We start from the raw sequence: 22,463 nt of genomic DNA on the forward strand, positions 1-22,463 counted from the left end.
AGTGTAAGGTGTCAGGAAGGGGTCCAGTTTCTGCTTTCTGCACATGGCTAGCCAGCTTTCCCAACACCATTTATTGAACAGGGAATCCTTTCCCCATTGCTTGTTTTGTTTACTTTTTATAGAGATGGGGTCTCACTATGTTGCCCAGGCTGGTCTCAAACTCCTGGGCTCAAGCGATCCTCCTGCCTTGGCCTCTCAAAGTGCTCAGATTACAGCAATGTGCCACTGTGCCTGGCCTTATCTATTAGCATTATAATTTTTTGAGGCAAGGTCTTGCTCTGTTGCCCAGGCTGGAATACAGTGGTGTGATCACATCTCACTACAGCCTCAGCCTCCCAGGCTCAAGCCATCCTCCCGCCTCAGCCTTCCAGAGTGCTGGGATTACAGGCATGCACCTCTGCATCTGCTTATAATATGTAATACAGTTTTGTATTTTAACCTTTCTATTATAGGAGCAGTAAATGATTGTCGGAGAAAATGTGAAAAATCACAGACAAGAAAATTTAAGCAAAACCTACCATTTCCACCACACAGAGACTACCAACGTTAGCTTAAGATGTATTCTTGCAGAGGATGCATAGGTATAGCATGCATGCGAACACGCACATATATTTGTAAATATGCTTGTGTGTATATGCATGTGTGTATGAATGTACATATACGTATGTATACACAAATGCATAGTCTCTGTGTGTTTGCAAAGCATGGACGTGCTACGCGCACCATTCTGCAGCCTTGTTGGGTTCAGTCCCAATCTCTTACCTTTCCACTCCAGTCATTTTACCATAGTCAGATATTCCCAATGAACCCAAATGTCCCACACATCCTTTTTAGCTAGTTGTGTATTCAGTCTGGAGCTGCACATGACATCTGGGTGTCAAGTGCCGTCATGTCTTTTAATCTAGTAAACCCCATTTCTATGGCATTGCTTTCTGAATTTCTCCGGCAGCTCTCTTGTGTCATGTAGCTGGTTCCTTGTATTTCCAATAAACTAGAAGTGATATGTAAAGGCTCATGGATTCAGGTTAACCCAAGGGGACACATCACGTGTGGCTGAGACCACCGGCAATGCTAAGATTGACCATGGTATCTGCCATGCGCCTCGAGAGGACACCGCAATCCATGTGGCATCGCTTCAGTCCTGCAGTCATTTCCCCATCAACTCTTCACCTAATGGCTTTGGCACCAATGAATAATCATTGTGTTTTAATATAGGGGTTTTGCAGTTTAGGTATGGTGAGGCCAACAATCGAGTATGCTAAGGATGGGGTGACGTTGAAGTAAAGACTCAAAGGAGTGAGCCACGTGGCTGGCTGTGGGAAGAGTATTCCTGGAGAGGAAGCAGCAGGTGGAAAGGCCTAGAGGCAGGTTTGCAGAAAAGCAGACCTCGGGGTGGTGGCTCATGTCTGTAACCCCAACGCTTTAGAAGGTTCAGGTGAGAGGATCAATTGAGGTCAGGAGTTTGAGACCAGCCTGGGCAACATAGCAAGACCCCATCTCTACAAAAGATTTAAAGAATTAGGTGTGGTGGCATGTGCCTGTAGTCCTAGCTACTCGAGAGGCTTAGGTGGGAGGAGCGCTGGAGCCCAGGAGTTCAAGGCTGCAGTGAGCTATGATTGCACCACTGCACTTCAGCTGGGGTGACAGAGTGAGACCCTGTCTCTAAAAGGAAAGGAAACAGACTCAGTACTCTAAGCCAAGTGGGAGAGGGAGAGAGCAGTGAGAAGCAAAGCCGGAGGTAACGGGGGAGGGGCACCAGGGCACGCCGGACCTGGCAAGCATTGTCCAGACTTAGATGGGAAGCCGTTGGAATGTTTGGATGGGCGCTGATGCCCCAAACCTCAGAACGGGCTTTCCGCATATCCTTGTTTCATTCCCAGCTCAAGTCCCCCAAGTAAGTGTGTTATTGGTCGCAGAGTGCCCTCCATGCATTCCCTGAGCGTTCTTGGGAGCGGGCATTGTTCTAGGCACTATGAAGGCAGAAGTGAGAGAAATGAAATGGCATAGGCCCTGCCCTCCTGGAGCCTAGAATCTGGTGAGGGAGGAGAGACTGTAGAATAATTCTATAGGCCAGGCACAGTGCCTCATGCCTGTAATTCCAGCACTTTGGAGGCCAGGAGTTTGAGACCAACCTGGCCTGCATGATGAAACCCCATCTCTATTAAAAATACAAAAATTAGCTGGGCGTGGTGGTGCACAACTATAATCCCAGCTACTCGGGAGGCTGAGGCAGGAGGATCACTTGAACCCGGAAGGCGGAGGCTGCAGTGAGCTGAGATCACACCACTGCACTCCAGCCCAGGCAACAGGGTGAGACTCTGTCTCAAAAAAAAAAAAAAAGAGTGAAGTGCAGGTGTGATTCCAATCTGGTCCTGGAGGTTGGGGATAGCTCCCCTGAGGAAGTGATTCCTGGTCAAAATCTGAAAGGCCAAGAAGGGTCAGCCAGGTGGGGAGAGGAGAGGCTTGTTCCAGGCAAAAAGAACAGTGGGAAGGAGCAAGCATGGCAGACGACGTGGAAGGAAAGGCAGGCGGAGGTTCCAGAGGCTGCAAGCTTTCTACCTGCATTCTAAGAGTGATTGAAGCAAGAGGTGACAGGTCGGGGCTCGGAAGGCCTCTCTGCCTCTGTGTGGAAAATGGCTTGAAGAGTAGAAATAGATGCAGTCGGCCGGGTGTGGTGGCTCATGCCTGTAATCCCAGCACTTTGGGAAGCCAAGGCAGGCAGATCACCTGAGGTCAGGAGTTCAAGACCAGCCTGACCAACCTAGTGAAACCCCTTCTCTACTAAAAATACAAAATTAGCCAGGCGTGGTGGCGTGCACCTGTAATCCCAGTTACTCAGAGGCTGAGGCCAGAGAATCACTTGAACCCCAGAGGCGGAGGTTACAGTGAGCCAAGACCGTGCCACTGCATTCCAGCCTGGGAGACAGAGCAAGACTCCATCTCAAAAGAAAGAAAGAAAGAAATAGATGTAGTCAGACAGTGGGGAATCACTCCGGTCTGGGGAAGCAAAGGCGGGGCTGTCGGTGGAGGACGCAGACAGGTTCCAGAGACACTGAGGGGATCAGCAGGACTCCTGAGCCATCAATCGGCAGGGGCAGGACTGGCTGGAGGAGAGGGACAGATCCAGCTGGCCTGCATAACACCAGGTTCATCTTGAGGTTGACATTTATCCTTGACCTTTTTGTTTATGCCCCACCCACAAGGTCGCATTAGCTGCCTGCTGAGTTCAATCAAATCTCTTCCTGTCCTGGCAAAGCCCGGGAATGAAGGGATTATCAGTCTATTTCCAGAATCCAAAGAGGTTTAGAAGAAAAAGTAGCTTTCATTTAGCTGTTGGCCCTCCCACCAACCTTCCCCAAGTGAGCTGTGTGACTCAGACACATGTGAGACCCTCTGTCTGGAGACTGGGGCGGGGGGTGTTGCTTAATGCCCAGAACTGCTGAAACTACCAGTTCACCGTCTCAGCACTAATCCAACTCTGCTCCTTAAGTGGGATTTGGCTTTTAGACATTGAGACCTGGATGCTGGGCATCCTCTCTAGATCCCCTACAAATTCCCCACATATGTAGCCCAGGGGCCTCAGCAGTGCCTCTGCGGGCTCATCTGGTGAGACGGTACCAGCTTGCTCAGAACAGGGGCTGGCTGTTCATCACCTCAGGGCATAGAGACCCTCTCCTTGCCACCTGGCCCTTCCCACCTGGTGGGTGACAAATCACAAGGTATGTGACCACCACAGGCCAAAACCTTCTCAGAAACCTGGGGCAGGTGTGGGGAAGAGCTAGGATGGGTGTTTTCCTGCAGACAGTGTGTCCCGGCTTCACTTTTTCTGTGTGGTTTCCGTAAGATTGCTAATTAAGGAGACTCGGAGTGAGTCGGGGCAGTGGCTCATGCCTATAGTCCCAGCGGCTCAGGAGGCTGAGGATGGAGGATTGCTTGAGGCCAGGAATTCGAGACCAACTTGAGCAATACAGCCAGACCCAGTCTCTCCCCCTCAAAAAAACAAAACAAAAATAACAAAAATAAGTTAACTAGGCATGGTGGCACACACCTGTAGTCCTAGCTACTCAGCAGGCTGAGGCAGGAGGATTACTTGAGCCCAGGAGTTTGAGGCTGCAGTGAGCTATGATTGTGGCACTGCCCTCCAGCCTGGGCAACAGAACGAGATCCTGTATCTTAAAAAAAGAAAGCCTTAGTTAGAGCATGTTTAATTCCAGACCACAAAGATGGCCTCTTAATTGTAAAACAGTGCTAAAAGGGATAACAAGAAAAGGCTATCTCTTAGTATGAATTGCTAAATAGAACTTTTGGGATTTTAATATATTCTTTTTTTTTTTTTAAAGTAGGATTTTTTTTTAAAAAAAGAAAAAAGACAGGATCTTGCCGTGTCACCCAGGCCAGTCTCTGCCTCCTGGCTTCAAATGATCCTCTTGCTTCAGCCTCCCAAAGTATTGAGATTACAGGTGTGAGCCACAGTACCTGACCATTAGTATATTCTTGGAAACAGTATTTGTTAAGTGGTTATGTGATGGTTTTCAGGAACTTTTTTGATTTACTTGTCATAAGACACGATCATGATAGAACCTTAAATTCAACCTGGCTAAGCGTGATAACATCAAAGGTTTGTCAGAAAGGAAAACCTCGTTGGAATCCAGCTAGACTCCCTGGTGAGGTTTACTGAGAAATGTTCGAAGCTTACCAAAACAATAAAGTATTAACTGGGTGCGGTGGCTCACTCCTGACCTCAGGTGATATACCTCCCTCGGTTGGATCACCTGAGGTCAGGAGTTCAAGACCAGCCTCGCCAACATGGCAAAACCCTGTCTCTACTAAAAATACAAAAAAAAAAAAAAAAAATTAGCTGGGCATGGTGGTAGGCACCTACAATCCCAGCTACTTGGCAGGCTGAGGCTGGAGAATTGCTTGAACCTGGGAGACGGAGGTTGCGGTGAGCCAAGATTGCACCATTGCACTCCAGCCTGGGTGACGGAGTGAGACTCTGTCTCAAAAAAAAAAAAAAAGAAAAGAAAATATTAAAATACCCAAAGCATGCCACAGTAAAATGCAAACTAAGCAAAGACTAATCAATGAAACACAATGTTGAAGCAAGTGGAAGGGAATGTCCAGTGAGGGTGCACAGCATCTCGTGAGTAGATCTTCTACCCAGGATGTTCTTGACTTGATATTTATGATTGTCTTGCCTTTCCCCAGCCTTCTAACAACTGACAAACATCCCAAGGAGGTAGAAGTTGCCAGGGACAGATAACATGGCAGCCAGCGGGAAGACCAGCAAGTCCGAACCGAACCAAGTTATCTTCAAGAAGATCTCCCGGGACAAATCGGTAAGTGGTGCAGAAGTGAGTGGCTTAATAGAAATTATTGTTAAAAAAAAAAATGGAGCAGGCCGGGCGCGGTGGCTCAAGCCTGTAATCCCACCACTGTGGGAGGCCGAGGCGGGTGGATCACAAGGTCAAGAGATCAAGACCATCCTGGTCAACATGGTGAAACCCCGTCTCTACTAAAACTACAAAAAATTAGTTGGGCATGGTGGCGCGTGCCTGTAATCCCAGCTACTCAGGAGGCTGAGGCAGGAGAATTGCCTGAACCCGGGAGGCGGAGGTTGCGGTGAGCCGAGACCATGCCATTGCACTCCAGCCTGGGTAACAAGAGCGAAACTCTGTCTCAAAAAAAAAAAAAAAAAAAGGAGCTTTTTCAAGTACAGTGTAGTCACGATCAACATCAAAACCCTTTGAGGTCTGGGGCGTGGTGGCTCATGCCTATAATCCCAGCACTTTGGAAGGCTGAGGCTGGTGGATCACTTGAGGCCGGGAGTTTGAGACCAGCCTGGCCAACATGGTGAAACCCTCTCTACTAAAAATACAAAAATTAGCTGGGTGTGGTAGTGGGTGCCTGTAATCCCAGATTTGGGAGGCTGAGGCATAAGAATTACTTGAACCCAGGATGTGGAGGTTGCAGTGAGCCCAGATCATGCCACTGCACTCCAGCCTGGGTAACAGAGGGAGGCTATGTCTCAAAGAAAAAAACAAACAAACCCTATGAGGGGCAGGGAAGCTTTGTTTCTATTTTCCATCTCTGTCTAAGATGGATGATCAATGAGCTATAAGTGAATGAATTAACTGCAGAAATACAGCATCTCTTCAGTCTCATCAAGATGTTAGTCCTGTGACCCTCAATTTTCTCCCAATCGCTCAATCCCCACACTGTCACCCCCACCTCTGCTTCTTTTCCTTGCTGGCCTTGAACCCTTGACTTACTAATTAAACACTGTTTTGTCTGTACCTGTGATGCCCTTGGCCTTTCATCTGTCTATTGTGTCACCTGCCTGGGTAAAACCCAGACACTGATCAATGTGCACCTGCCCCACCATGGGGCTCTCAAACCTCAGTGGAGCCTGTGGGGCCACTGGAAAAGGGAACATGCCCCAGTCTGCCCCCTTCCCACCACTCTTCAGGGGCATGTTAGGTGTTCCAGATGTGCCCATGAACTTCCTGGCATGGGAGAGGGTCTACCCTCCAGCCTCTGTGGATAGCTCCACTCAATAGCTTCTTACGTCTAGCTCAGCACTGTCCAGTGCAAGCCACAGATGTAATTTTAAATTTTCTAGTAGCCACTTTTAAAAAGTAAGAAGAAATAGGTGAAATTCATTTTGATGCTATATATCCAAAATAGCATCAAAATTCATTTTGATGCTATATATTTTCTGTCATCCAGGATGGAGTGCAGTGGTGCAATCTCAGCTCACTGCCACCTCTGACTCCCGGATTCAAGTGATTCTTCTGCCTCAGCTTCCCTAGTAGCTGGAACTACAGCCAGGGTGCCACCATGCCTGGCTAATTTTTGTATTTTTAGTAGAGACATGTATTTTTAGTATTTCACCATGTTGGCCAGGCTGGTCTCAAACTCCTGACCTCAGGTTATCCACCCACCTCGGCCTCCCAAAGTGCTGAGATTACAGGCGTGAGCTGCAGCCCCCAGCCCATTCTGGCTGACCTCTGAAGCCCGTAAGGGGCCCAAAGAACCTCCCCATCCTTATGGTGCCACCCAGGAGATCAGGCTTGGCCTGTGCGCTTTCTGCCTTCTCCTCTCCTAGTTGAGGAACTCGATCATTTTAATCAAGTACTCTGATTCTTTCAGTCTCCAGGCTCTTTCCTAAGTTGTCTTTCCAGCCCATTTTATCTCAGCTTCTGGCTGAAGAGGAAGCCACTTGTGTTCATTTCTCACGCTGTCCTCCCCTCACGCCTAGATGGACATCCTTTCCACCAAGAAATGTAGAGGGTTTTTGCAGATAAGTCACTGCAGGGGGAAAAAAAAGAATTCATTCAATTCCTGTCTCATGTATTCAGATCATTTCACCAGCGACATCTGTGTGGCCCCGGGCATGGTGTGGCAGGGCTCTGAGCCTTTTTCTCTGTGATTCTCTTGATGCTGCCCTCCTCTTTGACCTTCATGCTCCAGCAGGTGGCTAAATGACTCCCCCAGCTCCCGACATGTCACCTGCTCTTGACAACACCAGAAGGAAGAGGCTGTGGTGTCCTGGGGTCTCTTGTAAGGGTCAGGACATCTCTCTGAAGCCTTCTTCTCTCACATGTCATTGGTCAAAACTGGGTCACATGCCCACCCTAAACCAATCCCAAGCCAGAAGAATTAGATGATCATAATTGAATCAGGTCAATCAAGAAACGTTCCCTGGAGCTGGCCTCCTCTGACGTGCTGCCTCATCGAAGATGGTGGTCCCTGAACACAGTTTTATCCTGGAAGAAGGGACATGTGGCTGTTGGATGGGCCCCCGCAGGCTGGCTACAGTCTCACATCACACCCGCTTCTCTACCTGCCCCCGTCCTGCCCCGTCCTTCCTGTGGCAGTGGAAGGGCTGCTTTGCTCCCATCTGAGGTTCACCACTCTTACACACTCCTCAGGGGCCTCAGCCATTGGTCTGTCTACGTCTGCAGCCTCTCCTTTCTGCTAGTACTTTGCCTGAGCCTAAAAATAAGTACCAGCTGGACGCAGTGGTTCACGCCTGTAATCCCAGCACTTTGGGAGGCCCAGGTGGGTGGATCACCTGCGGTCAGGAGTTCGAGATCAGCCTGGCCAACATGGTGAAACCCCGTTTCTACTAAAAATATAAAAATTATCTGGGCATGGCAGAGGGTGCCTGTAATCTCAGCTACTCGGGATGCTGAGGCAGGAGAATCTCTAGAACCCGGGAGGTGGAGGTTGCAGTGAGCCAAGACCGCGCCACTGCACTCCAACTTGGGAAACAGAGTGAGACTCTGTCTCAAAAAAAAAAAAAATAAGTACGGACCTCATGCATCTTAAAAACAACCAACAACTGCCCTCGACCCTATATCCTTTCTAGCTCTCCTTCCCTTGCAGCCAAACCTTTGGAAAGAGAAGGAAACATTCCTATCTTCACCTACCCTCTTCTCTTCCATCCACTCTTCAGTCCCCTAGGTCCCCACCACAGTCGGGCTGCCTAACTGTCTCTCCCCTTGCCGATCCATTCCCCACTGTGCTGCTGATCTGAGCTAAATCTCAGTGCTCCCTTCTATAAAATGGGCTCAGTTCCTATCTCATTGAGTTGCTGTGAGGATTAAATGAAACCATGTGGTCAAAGTGCTTAGCTTGGCCCCTGATACATGATAAGCACTCTAAATGCCATTTAATTCTTCCAAAAGCTATTTCTCTATTTAGCGTCTCTAAATACTGTTTAATTCAAGTCTTTCATCCTGCTTAAAACACTTCATGGTCTTCTGAGGTTCTTTAGGGTCAGGTCCTATGAGACCATTTCAGCAGCCGCCTGCATCCCCATTCAATGGCCATTCACCTGCAGGCGAAGCCACTGGCAGTTCTAGAAGCATTCTCGGACTCTGGGCTCTGTATACATTTTGCTCGGATCGCATGCCCTCACCATCCCCTGTCACCTGGCTATGCCATTTGTCCACTGGATAGAGCCCCTCTGAAAACAAGAACCTTCCCTCTCTCCTTGCCCTCCCCTGGGGCTTCCTCCCCACCAGCCTCTGCCCTGGTATTTATCCCAGGGGCATAATTGTCAGTTTACTTGTTGGGCTCCCAACCAAAGAGCAGGGACCTTGGGGACCAATGGGTTGTCTTCTTGGGTTTTTATTTTCAGTAGCCAGCAGCTGCTGGGACCTCTAGAACCATGTGTGGGATGAAACAGACAGGCGAAGTCTAGCAGGGGAGACTGGCTCCTGTGAGAGCACCCGGGACACGGTGTGGTGCAGGCTGCAGTGGGGCCGCAGGCACGTGCTCCCAGGGTGTGCGGGGCAAAGGGAGAGATGGGGACCCTGAGGTATCCCCTGAAGTGTGGATAGGACTCCCCCCAGGAGAAAGTGCAGCAGAAGGGCTTTCCTTACAGTGGAAAGAATAGGAACAGAGGCACAAATCTGTGGCGTTTTGAGGAGCTGTGGCAGAGCCGCTGTGGCCAGTAGCCAGGAAGAGTGGAGCTGTTACAGAGGACACTGTCAGTGTGGCCACGCACAAGGCACTGGAGTTTATTCCACAGGGAAGGAGCGAGCTGCCAGTAGACGCTGAGCAGCAGAATAGCAATGTATCAGTCATGATCCCTGCAAGGCATCCTCTAAATAGGTAGATTTGAGGATATATATATATGGTTTTTTTTTTATAAGTATCACATTTTTTATTGCATTTTAGGTTTTGGGGTACATGTGAAGAACATGCAAGATTGTTGCATAGGTACACACATGGCAGTGTGATTTGCTGCCTTCCTCCACATCACCTATATCTGGCATTTCTCCCCATGCTATCTCTCTCCAATTCCCCACCCCCCGATGTCCCTCCCCTATTTCCCCCCCAACAGACCCCAGTGTGTAGTGCTCCCCTCCCTCTGTCCATGTGTTCTCATTGTTCAACACCCGCCTATGAGTGAGAACATGCGGTGTTTGATTTTCTGTTCTTGTGTCAGTTTGCTGAGAATGATGGTTTCCAGGTTCATCCATGTCCCTACAAAGGACACGAACTCATCGTTTTTTATGGCCGCATAGTATTCCATGGTGTATTTGTGCCACATTTTCCTTGTCCAGTCTATCATCCATGGGCATTTGGGTTGGTTCCAGGTCTTTGCTATTGTAAACAGTGCTGCAATGAACATTTGTGTGCATGTGTCCTTATAGTAGAACAATTTATAATCCTTTGGATATATACCCAGTAATGGGATTGCTGGGTCAAATGGAATTTCTATTTCTAGGTCCTTGAGGAATCACCACACTGTCTTCCACTGGTTTTTTTAAATTTGAGACAGGGTCTTACTCTGGAGACCAGCGAAGATCTCTTTCCCCGCTTTGTGGGAGAGCAAGGTTGGAGTGCAATGGTACAATCGTAGCTCACTACAGTTTCAGCCTCCTAGGCTCGAGTGATCCTCCTTCCTCAGCCTCCGAAGTAGTTGGGACTACAAGCAGGTACCACCTTGCCCAGCTAATTTTTTAAAAACTTTTTTTGTAGAGATGGCAAGTGGCAGAGGAGGGGATATCACTTTGTTGCCCAGGCTTGAACTCCTGACTTCAGGCAATCCTTTCCTTGGTCTCTCAGTGCTGGGATTATAAGCATGAGCCATTGTACCTGACCAGAGGAGAGTTTTTAAAAGGGGCTGTTTGCTAAGGTGGGGGCATGTGTGAAAGAAATCACAAGAAATAGCCAGGTGCAGTGGCTCATGCCTGTAATCCCAGCACTTTGGAAGGCCAAGGTGGGTGGACTGCTTGAGCCCAGGAGTTTGAGACCAGCCTGGGCAACATGGGGAGACCCCATCTCTAAAAAAAATACAAAAAAATTAGCTGGGCATGGTGGCATGCATCTGGGAGGCTGTGGTGGGGGGATAACTTGATCCTGGGACACAAAGGTTGCAGTGAGCCACGATAGTGCCATGGCACTCCAGGCTGGGTGACAGAATGAGACCTTGTCTCAAAAAAAAAAAAAAAAAAAAAAAAAAAGAGAGAGAGATTACAAGAAAGAGTTTAGTATGTCACACAGCATTGAGAAGCAGCTGGGCACTGGTATATCCCTGGGCTTAACAGATGAGGGATGGCACAAATATCAGAACTCTGAGGCCCTCAGGGCTACCTGCCAGGAACTGTGGTCCCCAGTAGAGGGCTGTGCCAGCCCCAGGCCTGGCCACCATCCAGGCAAGGTGGAGACAAACATCTGGCCCACCTTGCCCAGCAGCCAGAAGGCCAGGGAATCTACTAGGGCAACACACCCTGGTCAATCCCCAAGGGTGGATCTCGAGGGAGAGGCCAAGACACCCACAGTGTTTAGGAAGCTGGGACCCACTGCAGGAACCAGCAAGTAGCAGTGTGTGTCCCGGTCAGCCCTCTCCTCTCAGATGCCAGGCTTCCACACCACCTAGGCTAGTGAGGTCTGGAAGCCTGGCTTAGTGCTGGGAGTATAAAGTTTCCCATGGAATCTTTTCTGTAAACCAGGGTTCTAGTGGTATTTGCTTGAAGTCACTTCAGCATTTATCATGCAAGTCACCTACAGGGCACAAGGCTACACTTCGGGGCATCTGAGATGGGTGGAAGGGGAGAATATAGAGAGGACTTAATGCCAACAGAAATGATTTAGGCGGTTCCTGGAATTCAAAATATGCATTTGAAGAAGGGAGGCAGCCAAAGGGTGTGCTCTCATTCATTGATGCACTTGGCAAACACTGACTCTTTGTGTGCCCTAGACTCTGTAATGGATGCTTAAAGATGTGCAGAAGACCCCAGCTTACTACCATCAAGGCACAGTCCCATGGGTTAAAGTGCTGAGGGCTGGGGAACACAATCCTGCTTTCCTATAAGTTCTTTTTTGTTGTTGTTGTTTTGAGACAGAGTCTGACACTGTCACCCAGGCTGGAGTGCGGTGGCACAATCTCTGCTCACTGCAACATCCGCCTCCCAGGCTCAAGCAATTCTCCTGCCTTTGGAGTAGCTGGGATTACAGGCGTGCGCCATCATGCCTGGCTAATGTTTGTGCTTTTAGTAGAGACAGAGTTTTGTCATATTGGCCAGGCTGGTCTCGAACTCCTGACCTCAGGTGATCCACCCACCTCACCCTCCCAAAGTGCTGGGATTACAGGCGTGAGTCACCGCGCCCAGCCTGTCCAGAAGTTCTTGTAGCAAAGAGGGGATACCTTTCATTCCACAGCTGGAAATAAAGGATTTAACAGCAAATGGATGGCAAAAGTCTCATTTGCATAATTTTCCACTGAAGTATTAAAAGGTAATTCAGCAAGTTTAGCTGGCTGATATCCAACCTGGGCTTGATGAGGGAAAGGTGGGGAGAACAGGGAGCCCCAACCAACCAAAGGGGTAGGAAGAATTCCTTGGAGCAGATAGATGAGAACTGAGGACAGAACACACATTGCCTGAAATCTGTTGTCTCTGCCCACAGCCAAGCCGGGGCGACTGCAAAGCCTCCTCTTTTCAAGATGAATGAGAAGATGCAGTTGCCACTGGTTTTTATCGTGGATGCCTCAGCTTGGCATTCTTTGGCTCTTAGACCCACATCTGTTCTTGTTGCAGGTGACCATCTACCTAGGGAAGAGAGACTACATAGACCATATCAGCAAAGTCCAGCCTGTGGGTAAGTTGATTGGAGAAAATTGTAATGCTGTTTTTCCTTTAAGTCATCAGATAACTGCTCACTTTGTATTTTTAAAAATTGGGAGGGGAGGTGGAGGAGTAAAAAAAAAAAAAATCAGCTTTGCTATTAATCTAATTAAATAAATGCAAATTAAAACATCAGTGAGGCACCAATGACTGATTGGAAACAATTTTATTTATTTTTACTTTTATTTTTGAGATGGAATTTCGTTCTTGTTGCCCAGGCTAGAGTGCAGTGGCGCGATCTCAGCTCACTGCAACTTCTGCCTCCTGGGTTCAAGTGAGTCTCCTGCCTCAGCCTCCCAAGTAGCTGGGATTACAGGCATGTGCCATCATGCCAGCTAATTTTGTATTTTTAGTAGAGATGGGGTTTTACCATGTTGGTCAGGCTGGTCTTGAACTCCTAACCTCAGGTGGTTCACCTGCCTTGGCCTCCCAAAGTGCTGGGATTACAGGCGCGAGCCACCTCATCCAGCTGGAAACAATTTTAAAGAGTGTGAAGAGACAAAGGACTCACGTCTGGAATGTATGAAGAGTGCTCAGAACTTAACAGTACAAAAAGTCAGACACTAGGAGAAAATGGGCAAAAGACAGGAAGCGAAGGTACACGGTAGACAAGCAAGCACGTGGAAACCTGTTTGGCATGATTAGCCAATAGGGAAATACAGATTAAAGCCACAGTGAGAGTGTATCATACACCTACCAAAATGGCTACAGTATTTTAGGTTGATGCAAAAGTAATTGCAGTTTTTTGACATTCCTTTCAATGTAGTAGCACGATCTTGGCTCACTGCAACCTCCGCCTCCTGGGCTCAAGCGATCCTCCCACCACGGCCTCCTTAAGTAGCTGAGACTTCAGGCATGTGCCACCATGCCCGGCTACTTTTTATATTTTTTGTAGAGTTGGGTTTTCACCATGTTACTCAGGCTGGTCTTGAACTGCTGAGTGCAAGTGATCTGCCTGCTTCAGCTCTCAAATGCTGAGATTATAGGTGCGAGCCACTGCACCCAGCAGCAGTTTCTTAAAACGTGAAACATATACTTACCATGTGACCTGACAGCTGCATCCGGGCACTTAGAGAAATGAAAACTGGTGTCCTCACAAAAACCTATACGTCATTGTTCATTGCAGCTTCATTTGTGGTAGCTCCAAACCGGAAAGAATAAAAATGTCCCTCAGAATGTCCCACGTCAGCTTCCTAGTTTTGACATCGTACTATAATTATGGCAGATGGAACCATTGGGAGAAACTGCATGAAGGATACGAGGGGCGTCTCAGTACTATCTTTGCAGCTTCCTGTGAATCTGTAATCATTTCAACACAAAAGGGTTTTTAAAGACTGTAGAAAAACTGGCAGTTTCAGATACTGGATATGAAAATGTTCCTTGGCAAAACACTTTCTGGAAGGTTATTTGGCAGCATGTTATCAAAAGCCAAATCCAATTGTATAATTTATTTTTTAAAAATCATGGAGAGATATAAAGAAGTATGTATAAGGATGCTTATCACAATATTAATTATAATGGGAACATTGGAGGCAACCTGGATGCCTCACAATAGGAAGTGATTAAATCATTGATGGTGCATCCATTCAATTGAGTAATATGTAGCTATTAAAATGATTAGCACGTTTTCTCTATATGTGCATGTATATGTATATGTGTGTATAGATGTATGTATGTATGAATAGATGTTTGCAATGTATAACTGAGTGAGGAAAACACTTAACTGAACATATGTGCAGTAGGGTCTCTTTTTTTTACTTAGTAAAAACATTTGTATAATTAAGTAATATATGTTTGGAAAAAAAATTTGGGGGGGGTTGTGCAGGGCAATGTCTCACTCTGTCACCTAGGCTGGAGTGCAGTGGCACAGTCACAGCTGACTGCAGCCTCGACCTCACAGGTTCAAGAAATCCCCCTATCTCAGACTCTCAGGTAGCTGGGACCACAGGTGTGCACCACCATGCCTGGCCCATGCCTTACTAACTTTTTTTCTTTTTTCTTTTTAGTATGTTTTGAGAAAAGTTCTGACTCTATTGCCCGGGATTGAGTGAAGTGGCATGATGATGGCTTACCCCAGCCTTGACTTCCCTGGCTCAAGGGATCCTCCTCCTCAGCCTGGTTGGAACTAAAGACATGTACTACCATGCCCAGCTAATTTTTTTATTTTTTAGAGACAGGGTCTCATTTTGTTACCAAGGCTGCTGGCTTATATTTTTAAAACTTTTTGTAGAGACAAGGATCTCACTATGTTGCTTAGGCTGGTCTCGAACTCCTGGGTTTGAGCAGTCCTCCTGCCTTGGCCTCCCGAAGTGCTGGGATTACAGGCATGAGCCACCACGCCTGGTCTGGAAAAAAGAAAAATCTGCACCAAGATCTTCACAATGGGTATTTTAGATAGTAGGAGTCTGGATGACTTTGTTTTCTCATTGCTTAACTTTTCTTTCTTTCTTATAATGAACATGAATTACATGTGCAATTAAAAACATACATAGTTTTTAAAGTAGACGTCTGGTTTCTTTGATCTTCTTCATCCTCACTGCTCTCTCCCTCTTTTGCCCTAGATGGTGTTGTGTTGGTGGATCCTGATCTCCTGAAGGGAAAGAAAGGTGAGATAAAACCCCTTGCCTCAGGCTGGGTTCTGGCCGGAGTGGGCTGCTCTCTGGGTGGCTCGGAGAAGGAGCATTTACATGGAAGGAGAGACGGGAAGGCAGAGGCCGTGCTCCTGCACGTGGAACCAGTGTCAGGCCCGTTGACCCACATTCCTGCCTAATTCACTCCACATAGTCCTGTTGACACCAGAGCTCACTCGCTCAGCAAAGTCACTGTCCAGGGCGGCAGATAAGTAGATGGTACACAGAGCCCAGGTCTGTGGGCTCCATCCCTGTATGCTCACCCCTGTGTCATGGATGTCTGTGCTGGGGCAAACTCAGGAGGGCACCTAGGTGGTTTTATCCAAAAAGGGGGAAATGATGCCTGCTGGGAGGCAGAGGGAGTAAGACCCAGAAGGAATGAACCAGTGTCATGGCGCCCTTGAAGATTTCTGGCAGTTTTGATGTGTGTGGTAAGTAGTTTGTTACTAATAACAGTTGCGTAAACCAAATTAGAACAGATTCCAGCTACCCTTGTGATAATGTCACTGACTCAGTTCCATTCTAAATATGCCTTTTTGCATGTTGCTACTGGCAACGTGAAGGAATTGTTCACAACACTGGATGTGCCACTGGAATATGTCAGCTGTGGGACCGTCAGCATCAAAGGGGCATGGCCGAAATGGGGCCCCAAGCAGCCCCCTCTGCCCTCTCCACCTTCCTCCTGGGTGCCCTGCTCCTCTCTGGACCAGAAGGCGTCTGGTTTGAGCCCCAAAAGCTCATGCCCTTGACCAGAGAAGGGTGCCTGTTCTCAGGGAAAGCCACTGCACAGGACACCTGTCAACCCAGGTTGTCTCTGGCACCTTCTTCAAAGACCCTGACCTTGAATGAGGGGCGAGTGAGTGGGCAGTGTTTCTTCTGAGTCAGCGGCAAGGGGCAGTTACTTCTGGGGCTGTCAGGCAAAATTCTCAACCAATGGCTACCATGCACTTGGAGAGGCCACTTCTGATGTGTTATATTTGAGAAATACACACTTCATGTCTTTTTTTAGAAGGTGTAGTGAACTTCCATACAATTCTTTTTTTTTTCTTTTTTTTTTGAGATGGAGTCTCACTCTGTTGCCCATGTTGGAGTGCAGTGGTGTGATCTCGGCTCACTGCAACCTCTGCCTCCCGGGCTCAAGCAATTCTCCTGCCTCAGTCTCCTGAGTAGCTGGGATTACAGGTGTGCACCACCACGCCCAGCTAATTTTTGTATTTTTAGTAGAGACGGTGTTTCACTATGTTAGCCAGTATGGTCTTGATCTCTTGACTTTGTGGTCCGCCAAAGTGCTGGGATTACAGGTGTGAGCCACGGCGCCTGGCCAGAGCTTCCACACAATCCTTTTGGTCCACTAGGCATGCCCTTTAAGCCTATTCAGCAAGTGGAATTTTCAGAAGTGGGGATTTGGAGAATGCTCAGTACATTTCAGAGCAGTGTGAAAAGGAGGCTGGAACTCGAGGCTTCTCGACTTGGATTTCACCTCCCCACGTGGCCTGTGAGCCTTTCTCGCTCCTCGCTTAGCCCACGATTGACTCCGGCACACATCTGCTTTGCTGCCCGGCGCTGTTTCCCTCTGCATCTTACCTTCTTCCTTCATTCATCCAGACATCCTGCCCTCCAGAACCTGAGAAGCCAGAGCCATCTCAAAGCCTCTGAGGCCACAGAGCTAGGGAATGAAGGGGGTGGGCAGGACAGAGGGGACCGTGACCTCTGTCTGCAGATTCACACCATCCTGGCAACGCAATGCAGTTGGGAGGAAGATGCCTCCCAGTCCTCCAGGATCCCCCATTAGAGCAGTGAACCCTCACGAAGGGGCTGGTCCTCCAGAATGGTGTGGAGTACTTGGGTGGCAGGGTTCTCTCCAGTCCCATCCCCTGTCCCCTCCAGATGCTAAAGGTTGCAAACCCATGCCCACTGCCCACTCCATCGGTGGTAGTGGGTGGCAGGCCGAGGGGCCAAGACCGATTCTGCCTTCATCTCCTTTGCAGTGTACGTCACTCTGACCTGCGCCTTCCGCTATGGCCAGGAGGACATTGACGTGATGGGCCTGTCCTTCCGCAGGGACCTGTACTTCTCCCGGGTCCAGGTGTACCCTCCCGTGGGGGCTGCGAGCACCCCCACAAAACTGCAAGAGAGCCTGCTGAAAAAGCTGGGGAGCAACACGTACCCCTTTCTGCTCACGGTGGGTGACTCCCCGGCCCGGCCCTCCTTCCTTCACCCCCAGCACCTTATCATGTGGATGGGGGCAAAGGAAAGGGAACAGAGGAAGGACTTCACATCTGCAGGCCTGGAAATTGCACCCTTGCAAGAAATTCTAGATTGCATGGTCTGTGATTGTCTTTTTTTAAGTCCTTGAAAATAGCCTGTCAGCCTTTGAAGACACCCTTTCAACCTACCGTTTACATATTTCCCTTCTCCTGACCCCCTAATTACATGAGCACGTGTTACTCCTTTGCTTGCTAAGCTCTAAAAGGAAAGCTCACAGAAGTGCCCCTCACTGGCCTGGGGAGTTCCAAGCAGGAAAGGGTTCCTTACGAGACAGGAGAGCTTAGTGAAGTAAAGCATCACCTTTTTCCTTGCCCACAGCTTGGGGGATCACAGGAGATATACCCCTTCATCCCTCTGGAGGCCCGTCTCTCATCCATTGAGACCTGCCTACCAACGGGGCCAGAGTGCAAACTCTCTGAAGTCTTGGCCGTGAGCTCAGTTGGAGAAGCTACCATCCCCTTTATAAGCATGTTTATTTGTCTTAAGAGCATATACACTTCCAAAGTTACATGGTTCAGCCTTAAAAAGGAATGAACCATGTGCTACACCAGGGACGAAACTTGAATACATTATACTAAATGAAAGGACCCAGACACGAAAAGACAAATACCATATGGTTTCACTTGTGGGAGATACCTGGAGCAATCAGATTCATACAGTCAGAGACAGAAGACAGCTTCCCACGGGCTGGGGGATGGAGGATGGGAGTTGCGGTTTAATGGGAACAGAGCTTCAGACCGGGATGATGAAAAAGTTCTGGTGAACGGTAGTGGTGATTGCTGCAGGGTTGCGTGAATGTACTTAATACCAATGAACCGTACAGTTAAAATAGCTTGAATGGTAGATTTGGTGTTATTCTATGTTTATCAAAATTGTTTTACAAAATCACATTTACAAAAAAGTTGTATGGTCCCAGGGGTTCCCATGTACTTGTGCTGAGAGTTTGAAGTGGCGATACCTTTTAGAGACAATATGTCAATATGTGTTGAAAATCTTAAAAAGTGTGCTTCTCTTTCTAGCAATGCAGCTTATGAAATTAATTGGCTAAAACTGATTTATTATAGCATTGTTTATAATGACAAGAAAACTAAAGCCCACTTATGTAGCCGGCAAAGGGGACTGGCTACATTAAATGTATACAGAGCCCTAAAAAGGATGATTCAGAACAGAACTGTGTTTGATGATGTGGAAAAATGGTCACAATGCTTTCTGAAAAGGGCGAGTTAATGAAGCGAATACACAGACTACAGGACACACTCATCACTTGGTCCCATTTCTGTAAAATGTCTTCTCCCATATATATATTTATGTGTGGCAAGGCAAGGTGGCTCACACCTGTAATCCCAGCACTTTGGGAGGCTGAGGTGGGTGGATTACTTAAGATCAGGAGTTTGAGACTAGCCTGGGTAACGTGGTGAAACCCCATCTCCGGCAAAAATACAAAAATTAGCTGGGCATGGTGCTGTGTGCCTGTGATCCCAGCTACTTGGGAGACCGAGACATGAGAATTGCTTGAACCCGGGAGACAGAGGTTGCAGTGAGCCAAGATCGTGCCACTGCACTCCAGCCTGGGTGACAGAATAAGACTCCGTCTCCGAACAAAACATCTGTTTATGGATACAGCAGGAAACTTTGGGAAGGTTATGTTAGCAACGTCTGTTTGGGTGTTAGGAGTACAGGTGAATGTATTTTTTCTTTTTTCTTGCTTATCTTTATTTTCTAACTTTTACATGATGATTCTATATTACTCATTGAACAGACCCCTCTGAAATAAATGATTTTTTGTTTCTTTCCACAGTTTCCTGACTACTTGCCCTGTTCAGTGATGTTGCAGCCAGCTCCACAAGACACAGGGAAGGTTAGTTCAAGAAGAAATGCTATGGGTTTATGGATTTGCTCATTCCTTCAATAGCCTTTTTTTTTTTTTTTTTGAGACGGAGTTTCACTCATGTTACCCAGGCTGGAATGCAATGGCGCGATCTCGGCTCACCGCAACCTCCGCCTCCTGGGTTCAGGCAATTCTCCTGCCTCAGCCTCCTGAGTAGCTGGGATTACAGGCACGCACCACCATGCCCAGCTAATGTTGTTTTTTGTATTTTTAGTAGAGACGGGGTTTCACCATGTTGACCAGGATGGTCTTGATCTCTTGACCTCGTGATCCACCCGCCTCAGCCTCCCAAAGTGCTGGGATTACAGGCTTGAGCCACCGCACCGGCCTGCTTTTTTTTTTTTTTTTTTTGGAAACAGGGTTTTACTCTGTCACCCATGCTGGGGAGCAGTGGCATGATCTAGGCTCACTGCAACCTCTGCTTCCTGAGCTCAAGCAATTCTCTAGCCTCAGCATCTCAAGTAGCTGGGCCTTCAGGTGCCACCACGCCCAGCTAATTATTTTTTGTAGAGATGGGGTTTTACCATGTTGACCAGGCTGGTCTCAATCTCCTGATCTCAAGTGATTCGCCTGCCTTGTTCTCCCAAAGTGTTGGGATTACAGGCGTGAGCCACCACGCTGGCTCCTTCAATAGACTTCTAAAGATAGCTTTTTATCATGGAAAATTTCAAACATACCGAAAAGTAGAGTGATCAGCGTAAAGATCATCTAGGAATGCATCATTTGTGTTCAGCAATTATTAACTATCAACATCCTTGTGAACAAAATCAGAGAGACCTAACCCCCACGAGTCTCACACATTAACCAAGGGCCCCAGGCAAGACCCAAATAACAAGTAACGACACAGCACGTCAGATGGCCACAGATGCTGTGGAGACAAGGGGAGTATCTGGTGGGATGTGTGTTGAGGGTGTTTAAAGAAGGCCTGTAATTAGGCAAAGGAGAAAGCCACACTCTCCCGGGGAGAGCCTTCCAGGTAGAGGGTGCACCTCACCTGGTGTTCCAGGGGCAGCGAGGAGGCTGCCTGCCGAGTGAGGGGGGCAAGGGATGGAAGGGAAGGCCAAGCACAGTAGCCCAGGCCTGGCATCACAGCATTTTGGGAGGCTGAGGCAAGCGAATCAACCCAGGAGTTCAAGAGCAGCCTGGGAAACATGGTGAGACCCCATCTCTACAAAAAATACAAAAATTAGCCAGGCTTGGTGGCATGTGCCTATAGTCCCAGCTACTTGGGAGGCTGAGGTGGGAGGATCACTTGAGCCCTGGAGGCAGAGGCTGCAGTGAACTGTGATCATGCCACTGCACTGCGCTCTAGCCTGGGTGACAGAGTGAGGCCCTGTCTCAAAAACCAACAAACAAAAAATGAGGTTAGAGTGGAAGGGGAGGTGTGGCCAGATCATGAAGGCCCTTGTAGATGTCATAGAGACTTGGGTTTTTGCCTGAATGAGATGGCAGCCATTGGCAGGCTGCGAATGACAGGTTCTGACTTTCCAAATGGTCACTATGGCCACAGAGGTTGAGAATGGAGCTGAGTTGGCCAAGCATGTACTGTGGGGGCTGAGGGTGTGTGAGAGAGGAGTGAGCCCAGTGGACAGGGCTCGGGGGGCTCCAGCATGGAACGAGGCAGTGGGGACAGGAGGAGAGGGAGGTGCCAGGACTCATGGGTTCAGGCCCTGTAAGCCACTGAGACCTGGGATTCCTGAGGAAGGGAGCCACACAGATACAACTGAGGGCAGAGTGGCAGGTTCTGTAACTGGATTAGGGGATGGGCAGTGATAGGTGATGACAAGGGCAGTGTTTTTATTGTGGGGCATCTGACCCATTAGCGGCTTGTAAAATCAATGTAGTGGATCTGAAATGGCATTTTTTAAAAAATGGAATGTAATGGAACAGAATGGAATGTAACGGAACAGCACGTAATGCAATGGAATGGAATAGAACAGGCTGGGCGCGGTGGTTCACGCCTGTAATCCCCGCACTTTGGGAGGCCAAGGCAGGCAGACCAGATCACCTGAGGTCAGGAGTTTGAGACCAGCCTGGCCAACAGGGCAAAACCCCGTCTCTACTACAAATACAAAAATTAGCCAGGCATGGTGGTGGGTGCCTGTAATCCCACCTACTCAGGAGGCTGAGGCAGGAAAATCGCTTGAACCCAGGAGGTAGAGATTGCAATGAGCTAAGATCGCGCTACTGCACTTCAGCCTGGGCAACACAGCAAGACTCCACCTCAAAAAAAAAAAAAAAATCCACAAAAATTAGCTAGGCATGGCAGTGCACACCTGTAATCCCAGCTACTCAGGAGACTGAGGTAGGAGAATTGCTCGACTCTGGGAGGTGAAGTTTGCATTGAACTAAGATAGCGCCACTACACTCCAGCCTGAGCGACAGAGCAAGACTCCATCTCAAGGAAAAAAAAAGAGAACAAAATGGAATGGATTGGAAAATCTCAGAATGTGTCACGTGGTGAAGCTGAATATGGTGTCAGGAGAGTTGTTTCAGGTGTGTGTCTGTTTGCAGGGCTATGTTATGAATCCGACTTTCAAAACATCTCGAAGCTACTAGTCCGAGAAAACGGGGTGGGGTATGGGCAGCCAAGATGGGGGAAAACGAGGTGATTACAGAAGAAGGGGGCGGAGAACAATGGGGGATGCGATTGGCTATGTTAGATCTTATAGTGCTCTATAAGAGAGACTGCAGATTCAGATTTTTAGGTGAGTTTTCTTGATTTTTCCAACACGGTATGGGCCTAACAAAGCACCACCTGTTTCCTCTTGTAGGAGAGGAGAGCTTCTTAGCGCAGCTGCAGGGCTTCAGGAAACAGGGTGCGTCCTGAGAGAGACAAGTGTTTCAGAAGGAAGGCACAGCCTGTACCTGGGCATGAAAGAGGACAGCTTTTGCAGGAGCAGCATTGAAGGGGGGTGGGGAGGGCAGGTGACGAGCAGAACAGGCGCTAGTGTGGCTGAACAATGGCCGGCTAATGGCAGGGAAGGATGCCTATTTATTTCTTTTTTCTTTTTCTTTTTTTTTTTTTTTTTT

General features: G+C 48.2%; 1 protein-coding gene across 2 annotated transcripts in view; it reads left to right on the plus strand.

The window, feature by feature from the left end:
• Positions 1–3,392: 3,392 nt before the first annotated feature.
• Positions 3,393–22,463, plus strand: part of SAG (S-antigen visual arrestin) — a 40,483-nt gene continuing 21,412 nt past the window's right edge. For both annotated transcript variants that reach the window (XM_037741742.1, XM_037741743.1), the window contains exons 1-6: positions 3,393–3,719; positions 5,209–5,339; positions 12,558–12,618; positions 15,206–15,250; positions 17,263–17,456; positions 19,341–19,400. In XM_037741742.1, the coding sequence (XP_037597670.1) occupies positions 5,265–5,339; positions 12,558–12,618; positions 15,206–15,250; positions 17,263–17,456; positions 19,341–19,400 (435 nt within the window). In that variant the 5' untranslated portion in view covers positions 3,393–3,719; positions 5,209–5,264. The remainder of the gene's footprint in view (positions 3,720–5,208; positions 5,340–12,557; positions 12,619–15,205; positions 15,251–17,262; positions 17,457–19,340; positions 19,401–22,463) is intronic.

Source organism: Cebus imitator, unplaced genomic scaffold, assembly GCF_001604975.1.
Source record: "Cebus imitator isolate Cc_AM_T3 unplaced genomic scaffold, Cebus_imitator-1.0 Scaffold106, whole genome shotgun sequence".
In the NCBI taxonomy this organism is placed as follows: domain Eukaryota; kingdom Metazoa; phylum Chordata; class Mammalia; order Primates; family Cebidae; genus Cebus; species Cebus imitator.